Here is a 9972-nt window from a genome sequence, read left to right as displayed (position 1 = left end):
TGGGCGATGATAACTCGTAATTTCTGCAGAATTCTTAAGGTGCATGAACATTTTTCTCAAATTTACGTGGTGTCCATTAGTCGCGGATGATGTCACAGTAAGTACTAACGCGTATATGTTTCAGCATCCGTTCAGCATTTTTAGCAACACAGGCGGTCGATTCATGGGCGGAGAGCCACCGAGTGAGAGAAGCAGACGTAGAAAGCGCGAGTGAGAGGAGAGAGAGAGAGCCAGGGAGAGAGAGAGCGAGCCAGGGTGAGAGGGAGCAGAAGAGAGAGGCGAGAGAGAGCAGGAACGAAGAAGCGCGAGTGATGAGAGAGAGAGAAGATCTATAGCTATAATATAGTATGATATATTCCTATATTATCTAACTCCTGATAATATGTATAGTCATTATATGTGCGAACATTCATGGTATGCATGCATGGGTGAGAAACGTCATACTGTCGCTGTTTGACACAGAATTATATCTAAAGTGTAACCGTGTAAATTATGAAACCGGACGTTTGTAGATAGATCTCTTATAAGCACTTTCGCATATTAGCAAAACCGGTGGCTTGCCGATCGGAAACTCTAAGCAACATTCAACAGTTACGCGCGCACCTGCCAAGAGAGGGCAGCACCGTGTTGGTTTCCTGTGCAGCAGCCGATCGGTTCGATAATTACCAGACAGCGAAAATGTCATGACATGGTCATGTCCAAAATGGTACAGATAACGGTTACTGAACGAGCTGTCACGAATCAATCGGATATCGCTGTACAAAAAATAAAACCTCACGGTAAAATAATCGTCCCACCCATACGGCCTGGACATTTATGACGTGACTTTCCAGCACAAGATACCAACTGCTAGCCATCCAAAAATGGAAACGGCCCATCTCAGTCATGGCATCAGCCAAGACGGCAATCTCTATCGACACGGGGGTTGTCCACACTGTCAAATGTAGCGAGAAAACAGAGAACATAGTTTACCCTAACAGATTTCCAGCCTTTCTGTTCCACTGCAATATGCTTTCAAACAATGCGCTACCCCAACATTTTCCCTAGACCAGCTAGAAGCTAAAAACGCACGGGTTCGAAAAACACACAAAAAACAAACAACATACTTGGTCGTTTACGCAACGGCAAAGTGAATCTAGTTTCGAGAGCGGAGGAAGCAGGAGCAGTTGAAATTCGACGTGCACCACACGGCGTTAGCAAAGTCGGCTGCGTTTTCCTTGCTGCGTGGACTCGGCTATGCAGTCGAGCGGAAAGACGCTAAGCTTCACCCCAGAACGCTGACAGCTACGTGTGAGCTGCAGAACACGGCGACTCTACACGGATGGAACATCGTCAGCACTTGTTCTGCTACCAGCAGCGGTGGTAGAGGTGGCAGCAGCAGCATACACACACACACACACACACGCACACAATAGGTTCACGTACTACACTCATACTGCCAACACAAGTAATTAAATATTATGGTGAAACATTAGAACAATGTGCAGAACAGAATCGAGGAAGAAAGCGTGAACATGCTCAGTATTTACATAATATGAAGATCCATCTTTCCATTTTAGAGACAAACGCGACCTCATTATTTTGTACTATTTGGCAATGAACGTGAGCTGGAAAATAATCAGCTCATACATTGCCATGACAACATCAGTAACGTTGACACAGCGACGAATGATAGAACCAATCACAGCGGTAACTCGGGATGCATTTTTTACGGTCTCTGGCGGTGCATTTTGTTATGCTAAATGTGACTGTCCTGCTATTTCGTACGGAGAAGCAAAAGGCTCATATGCCGTGCATTACATTTCGGGATTCACTCATCTCTAATCCCGTTCAGCTTCTTATTCACATCTTATATTCTTTGGATGCCCGTATTTCAAAAAAAAATGAATTCAACTGTGACAGAAAATATAAACACACACGTGGTTGACTATACCACTACCAGAGTGCAGCACTAGTACAGGATACTATAGTGCAGCATCATAATATAAGGCAAAGACGTTATATATCACAATGGCTATCCTAACCCACTGCATTCTCCTCTGCCTTACAAAGATCACTAGAATATGCACATACCAAGTACGACACGCATTGCACTAACGGGGTCCAGACATCACTTCTTTATAACAAAGAGTCAAGAGTATAACTCCGACCTCGATTTCATTTTTTAGGACAATATTACGTTGACCTTTGAGAGTGTTACTGTATTATATAGTTCGTGCACGTACCGGAGGGGGGGGGGAGGGCTTATGATCGCAATTTTCCGGCAGAGTAAACTTACATTGCGTTGCATATATTGGAAATTTCCTACGAGAACTCATAGCAAAAACTGCATTTTCCCGCTTGCACAACGCGCAATTGACTGGTTTAAAAAAAGAGTAAAACTAACTGTACGTCAAAAATCAAACGGCATCCGTAAACGGGTAGATGTGAGTGGAAAGAAAATGGCAAAACTGCAAGCAATTCACACTGAAATGCCGTGAAAAATTATCGGTTTTAAACTATAAAATCGTCATGATCAAATCCGTTTTCTAATTGCGTCGATCAGATTTGCACAGCCATACAGGAAATTAAAAACCACAGAGTACAAAAATTAAATACATATGGACATTCACATGAAGCTATGTACATAATTAAATATGGTATAAAATAGAATAATATTAACAACTGTATGTCTGGCGCACAACAAAGCACAAACATATAGCCAATGTACGACCACCTAGGCAATGCACCAATATAGGTTACCCGAGCAACTATTCATGTACTACATCAATATTTTTACACATACGCAGAAATAAATCTTGGCCCTCAACAGTAGCGCGACGTGGAGAGAGAGGAAGGAAATTTCACTAGTAAACCCACGAGAACTTGCTAGCTTTTTGCTGACTTTTGTTTTGAAGTATTTTCAAACTACCCGGTACTTCTTAATGTAACAGTAACGCAAAACAACTTAATTTACAACCCCTTCGTTCTGCTTGCTTTTTGCAGCTATAAAACAATATACAACGTTCCATTATTCTGGTATAAAGCCGAGGAAAGTAAATTGATCTTCAAGATGACATAATATATATATATATATATATATATATTATATCAAGAGCGTATAAATAAGGATAATATCTTCTTATACACTCTTGATTATATATAATATATATATATAATATATATATATATATAATATCAGAGATAAGATAATATAGGTATGATAATATAATATATATCGTATATATATATATATATATAATATATATATATATATATATATATAGCTATAATATAGATATGATATTATTCCTATATTATCTAACTCCTTGATAATATTGTATAGTCATTATATGTGCGAACATTCATGGTAGCAATGCATGGGTGAGAAACGTCATACCTGTCGCTGTTTGACAACAGAATTATATCTAAAGTGTAACCGTGTAAATTATGAAACCGGACGTTTGTTAGATAGATCTCTTTATAAGCACTTTCGCATATTAGCAAAACCGGTGGCTTGCCGATCGGAAACTCTAAGCAACATTCCAAGTTACGCGCGCACCTGCCAAGAGAGGGCAGCACCGTGTTGGTTTCCTGTGGCAGCAGCCGATCGGTTCGATAATTACCAGACAGCGAAAATGTCATGACATGGTCATATCCAAAATGGTACAGATAACGGTTACTGAACGAGCTGTCACGAATCAATCGATATTGCTGTACAAAAAATAAAACTCACGGTAAAATAATCGTCCCACCCATACGGCCTGGGCATTTATGACGTGACTTTCCAGCACAAGATACCAACTGCTGGCCATTCAAAAATGGAAACGGCCCATCTCAGTCATGGCATCAGCCAAGACATCAATCTCTATCGACACGGGGGTTGTCCACAATGTCAAATGTAGCGAGAAAAATAGAGAACATAGTTTACCCTAACAGATTTCCAGCCTTTCTGTTCCACTGCCAGTATGCTTTCCAACAATGCGTCCACCCAACATTTTCCCTAGACCAGCTAGAAGCTAAAAACGCCACGGGTTGCGAAAAACAACACAAAAAACAAACAACATACTTGGTCGTTTACGCAAACGGCAAAGTGAATCTAGTTTCGAGAGCGGAGGAAGCAGGAGCAGTTGAAATTCGACGTGCACCACACGGCGTTAGCAAAGTCGGCTGCGTTTTCCTTGCTGCGTGGACTCGGCTATGCAATCGAGCGGAAAGACGCTAAGCTTCACCCCAGAACGCTGACAGCTACGTGTGAGCTGCAGAACACGGGACTCTACACGGATGGAAACATCGTCAGCACTTGTTCTGCTACCAGCAGCGGTGGTAGAGGTGGCAGCAGCAGCAGCACTACCACCACTAGCAGCAGCAGCATCAGCAACAGTGGCAGTAGCAGCAGTAGTAGCAGCAGCAGTAGCAGCAGTAGTAACAGTAGCAGCAGCCAGACTACCACCACTAGCAGCAAGCAGCAACAAGTAGCACACAGCAGCAAAGCAGCAGCAGCACCACTACCGCCACTAAGCAGCAGACAGCACCACTACCGCACTAGCAGCAGCAGCACCACCACTACCGCCACCTAGCAGCAGCAGCACAGCAGCAGCACCAGCTACAGCCACTAGCAGCAGCAGCAGCACCCCACACTACGCACTCCAGCAGCAGCAGCAGCACCACTACCGCCACTAGCAGTAGCAGCAGCAGCACCACACCGCCACTAGCCAGCAGCAGCAGCACCACTTCTGCCACTAAGCAGCAGCAGCAGCACCACTACGCGCACTAGCAGTAGCAGCAGCAGCACCACTACGCCACTAGCAGCAGCAGCATCAGCAGCAGCAGCACCAGTTCTGCCACTAGCAGCAGCAGCAGCACCACCACTAACCACCACTAGCAGCAGCAGCAGCAGCACCAACTATCACCACTAGCAGCAGCAGCAGCAGCACCCCTACCACCACTAGCAGCACAGCAGCAGCACCACTACCGCCACTAGCACCAGCAGCAGCAGCACTACCGCCACTAGCAGCAGCAGCAGCAGCACCACTACCGCCACTAGCAGCAGCAGCAGCACTACACACCACTAGCAGCAGCAGCAGCACTACCACCACTAGCAGCAGCAGCAGCACCAGCTACCCCGATGCACAGGCAGACAGCACACTACCGCCACTAGCAGTAGGCAGCAGCAGCACCACTACGCCAACTAGCAGCAGCAGCATCAGCAAGCCAAGCAGCACCAGTCCGCCACTAGGCGAGCAGCAGCAGCAACCACCACTACCACCACTAGCAGCAGCAGCAGCAGCACCACTATCACCACTAAGCAGCAGCAGCAGCGCACCGCCTACCACCACTAGCAGCAGCAGCAGCAGCACCACTACCGCCACTAGCACCGCAGCACCAGCATACGCCACTAGCATCCGCAGCAGCAGCACCACTACGCACTAGAGCAGCAGCAGCACTACCACGCACTAGCAGCAGCAGCAGCACTACCACCACTAGCTAGCAGCAGCAGCACCACTACCGCACTACAGCAGCAGTCAGCAGCACCACTTCTGCCACTAAGCAGCAGCAGCAGCAGCACCACTATCCCCACCACTAGCAGCAGCAGCAGCAAGCTTACCACAGCGACGTGCACGCCTGCCACCGAGGATAAAGCCGCGTACGTCGCGAAGCGCGCAATCGCGTGTCGACAACATCCGCGTGCAAAAATGCAGTGGCGCCCCCGGTGGTGTACGCATTAAGGCTGACGGTTCTTGCAGTCGTCTTCATGGTCCCAACCGTTCTCCTTGATCATGTGAGCTAGTTCGATGATGAACTTACCCTCCTTGTACTTCTGGCTCGACTCGAACGCATGTTCCTAGAGAACAGAAGAGCACGGCCCGTGAGAATCGTCGATTCGATCAAATCGTTTGTGAACAATCGAGAAAATGAGTGAGTGAGTGAGTGAGTGAGTGAGTGAGTGAGTGTGAGTGAGTGAGTGGAGTGATGAGTGAGTTGATGAGTGTGAGTGAGTGAGTGATGAGTGAGTAAATGAGTGAGTGAGTGAATGAGTGAGTGAGTGAGTGAGCAAATGAGTGAATGAGTGAGTGAGTGAGTGAGTGAGTGAGTGAGTGAGTGAGTGAGTGAGTGAGTGAGTGAGTGAGTAAGTGAGTGACTGAGTGAGTGAGTGAGTGAGTGAGTGAGTGAGTGAATGAGTGAGTGAAGTGAGAGTGAGTGTGAGTGAGTGAGTGAGTGAGTGAGTGAGTGAGTGAGCTTACGAAAGAAAGAAGAATACAGGAAGGAGTGTAGAGGGAGACAGAAGGAAGACAGGTGTAGGAGGCGTTGGACACGTACGTATTTCCAGCCGAGCGTTGTCTTGCAACACTCGCAGAAGATATCCGCCACAGCATGCAGGCCGGTCAGTAGCACCCTCTCCTCCGCCGGCCCGCAGCCGACGTTCACCCTGCAAAATTATGAATTTTTATTTATTATATGATCATCATTGAACGATACCTCATATATTCATGATATTCAGCCCATGAATCATATATTATTTTATAAAATTTTCATCGCACGTCCGATCGACTAGGATTGAAGCGACGGTTTGTTCTATTATTCAATTTCATGGAGAGTGTGGGGTCAGGGTCAGGCCGGTCAGTAGCACCCTTTCTTTGGCCGGGCCGCAACCCACATTCACCCTGCGAAATTATGAATTTGTATTTATAAATCATATGTTATTTTATTAAATTACTATCACATGTGCGATCCACCACGATTGAAGCGATATTTTGTTTTTTATTTTTATTCTTATTATTTTTGTATTCCATTTTTCAACAATTATACTCACACGGAGTTGAAGAGGTACGCCCTGCCTTGGCTTCCTTGAAAAGACTGGAAAGAACAAAAGGAGTCGAAATTAGTCTAAGAGTCGGTGTCAATTAAGAAAATGTCATTCTCATTACACGCACACACGCTTTAAAAACGTCTGTCGTGATGCGCATGCGATGACAAAGGCTAAGAACGAATCCTGCACGAAATAGCTGCAAAATGAAATTGAGCTTAATTGGATCAGGTAAGTGTAGGAGAAGCTTAAAGTCACGGACATTTAGGTATGAGACGAAGTAGAAAGACCGTGATGGTCTAACAAATGTCATCACTAACTCATGTGAGCATCATGGCTTGCACGAAGAGAGAGAGACAGAGAGAATGAGGGAGGGAGAAAGAGAAAGCTAGGAAGAGAGAGAGAGAGAGAGAGGGAGAGGTAGACAGACGGATCGAGTGAGAGAGAGAGGGAGAAAGAGAGAAAGACAGGGAGGGAGGGAGAGAGAGAGAAGAGGGAAAGAGAGCGAGAGAGAGAGAAAGAGAAAGGCGGAAATAAAAGAAAGGAAGCGACGGGAGAGGGAGAGCAGAGAGCGAGGGAAAGAGAGCGAGATTCGAGAGAGGGAGAAGAGAGAGAGAGAGACAACGAGATGAGAGACAAGGGAGAGCGAGACGCAGAGAGAGAGAGAGAGAGAGTCAGATGAGCAGAGAGAATGGCTATTAAGTGATGACAAGCATGGCCGCATTGATTCGGTTACGTCACCTCACGACTACCATAAAGGACGCTGCTACTGCTTGCTGCTGCTACTGTCTGTGCTGCCTGCTGCTGTACTGCTACTGCTGCTGCTTACGCTGCCTACTGCTACTGCCTGCCTGGCGCTGCTGCCTGCCTACTGCTGCTGCTGCTGCTGTGCTGCTTACTGCTGCTGCCTGGCTGGCTGCTACTGCCTACTACTGCCTACTGCCTACTGCTGCCATGCTGCTCTTCTTCTGCTGCTGCTGCTACTACTCTGCTAACTACTGTGCCTGCTGCTGCTACTGCTACTGCTGCCCTACTGCTACTACTTGCTACGACTGCTACTGCTACTGCCTGCTGCTGGCGGGGCCCTACTACTGCTGCTTACTGCTGCTACTGCTACTGCCCGCTACTGCTGCTGCTGCTGCTACTGCTGCTACTGCCTAGCTGCCCTGCTTGCTGCTGCTGCTGCTGCTGCTGCTACTGCACTGCTGCTGCTGCTGCTTGCTGCATACATGCCTGCTACTATCGCTGCTACTACTGCTACTGCCTGCTACTGCCTACTGCTGCTACTGCCTAACTAATACTGACCTACTACTGCCCTACTGCTACTGCTGCCTGCCTGCTACTACTGCTGCTACTGTCCGGCTACTGCTACTGCTCTACTGCTGCCTGCTGTTGCTACTGCCTGCTACTACTGCTACTACTTGCTTTACTGCTGCTGCCTACTACTGCTGGCTCGCCTACTGTGCTACGCTGCTGCTTGCTGCTGCTGCTACTGCTGCTGACTGCTGCTTACTACTGCCTACTGCCTGCCTACTAGCCTGCTACTGCTGCTAACTGCTGCTACGGCTACTGCTGCCTACTGCCCTTACTACTGCCCTACTACTGCCTACTGCTACTGCTGCTGCCCTGCACTACTGCTGCTACTGCTGCTGCTGCTTGCTTACTGCTGCTACCTACTCCTACTACTGCTACTGCTGCCTGCTGACTTAACTGCTGCTGCTTACTGCTGTACTGCTGCTACTGCTGCTAGCTGCTTACTGCCCGCTGCTACTACTGCTCTGCTACTGCTGTACTGCTGCCTACTGCTACTGCCTCGCTACTGCTGCACTTACTTGCTGCTAGATGCTAAGGGCTGCTGCTGCTGCTGCTACGTGCTACTGCTGCCTAGGCGCACTACTTGCTGCTACTGCTACTGCTGCTACTGTGCCTATCTGCGACTACTGCCCTACTACGTGCCTACTGCTACTGCTGCTTGCTTCTGCTGCTACTGGACTGCTGCACTGCTGCCTACCTGCTACTGCTACTACTGCTGCTCTGCTGCTTATGCTACTACTGCATGCTGCTACGGCTGCTGCTGCTGCTCTGCCCTGCTGATTGACTGCTGCTGCTTGCTGCTACTACTACTGCTGGGTGGGGTGTGTTCGTGATGCCTACTGCCTTCTGCTGCTGCTGCTGTTGTCTGGTGCTGCTGGGCCTGCTGCTGCTGGCGTTGCCTGCCCGCTGCTTGCTGCTGATGCTACTGCGACTGCGCGCCCCGCGCAATCTTAATGATTGACACGCAACATAGAATCTCGACTAATTGACACGAAATGTGATCATTTCGTCACTAACAGGGGAACCGTTACTCCCTCGTGCGAGCGCAAACTGCCACTTAGCATGGAAAACTCACTCCACTGCAGCGTGTTATTTCAATGGTTATAATCAGTGCGGTTTTATTAGCATAATAAGAGTAATGGTAATGGCATAACATGACGATCAATCCGCAAGAGAGAGAGTAAGAGGAGAGAGAGAAAGAGCGAGGAGAGCGAGAGATGAGAGAGTGGGAGAGAGAGAGAGAGAGAGAGAGAGAGAGGAGAGAGAGACGAGGCAGAGAGAGATGAGAGTGAAAGAAGAGGTGAGATAGCAGAGAGAGAGAGAGAGAGAGAGAGAGAGAGGAGAGAGAGAGAGAGTGAGAAGAGAGAGTGACGAGAGGACGAGAGAAGGAGAGCAGAGCAGAGAGAGAGCAGATCTCTTGAGAAAGAGAGAGAGAGAGAGAGAGGAGAGAGCGAGAGAGNAGAGAGAGAGAGAGAGAGAGAGAGAGAGAGAGATAGAAAGAGAAGGCGCGGGGAGATGAGGAAGAAAGAGAAGGAGAGAAGCTAACATTTATGAACGAGACAATCAGGCCTGACGACGCTAAGATGAAGAAGATTACAGCCAACGACGGTGTCCCCCTCTATTATATTCTGCAATCACTACGAGCAAACATCTCTTAGCGACAGCTAGAGTCAACACTACACGATTTTAAATGAACTTGCAGTCTCCCTGAGGAATTGATGGGTGAGCGAAAGGGCGCGAGAGAGATAGAGAAAGGGGGAGCGAAAAGCAGAGAGGAGAGTGCGAGAGAGAGTGAGAGAGGAGAAAGAGAGAGCAAGCGAGAAAGAGAGAGAGCAAGCGGAGAGAGAGAGAGAGAGAGAGAGAGAGAGAGA

At 47.8% G+C, this 9972-nt stretch overlaps 1 protein-coding gene across 1 annotated transcript; it reads right to left on the bottom strand.

Moving 5' to 3' along the window:
• Positions 1-5551: 5551 nt before the first annotated feature.
• On the bottom strand, positions 5552-6837 carry LOC106818670 (protein yippee-like F37A8.5; the record flags this gene model as incomplete). The annotated part of the gene is made up of 3 exons (XM_014823356.1): positions 5552-5824; positions 6301-6409; positions 6794-6837. Coding segments are annotated over 3 exons (273 nt in total), but the record flags the coding sequence as incomplete, so codon positions are not given.
• Positions 6838-9972: the final 3135 nt, after the last annotated feature.

Source organism: Priapulus caudatus, unplaced genomic scaffold (assembly GCF_000485595.1).
Source record: "Priapulus caudatus unplaced genomic scaffold, Priapulus_caudatus-5.0.1 Scaffold2422, whole genome shotgun sequence".
Taxonomy (NCBI): domain Eukaryota; kingdom Metazoa; phylum Priapulida; class Priapulimorpha; order Priapulimorphida; family Priapulidae; genus Priapulus; species Priapulus caudatus.
This window is presented reverse-complemented; position numbering and strand designations above follow the sequence as displayed.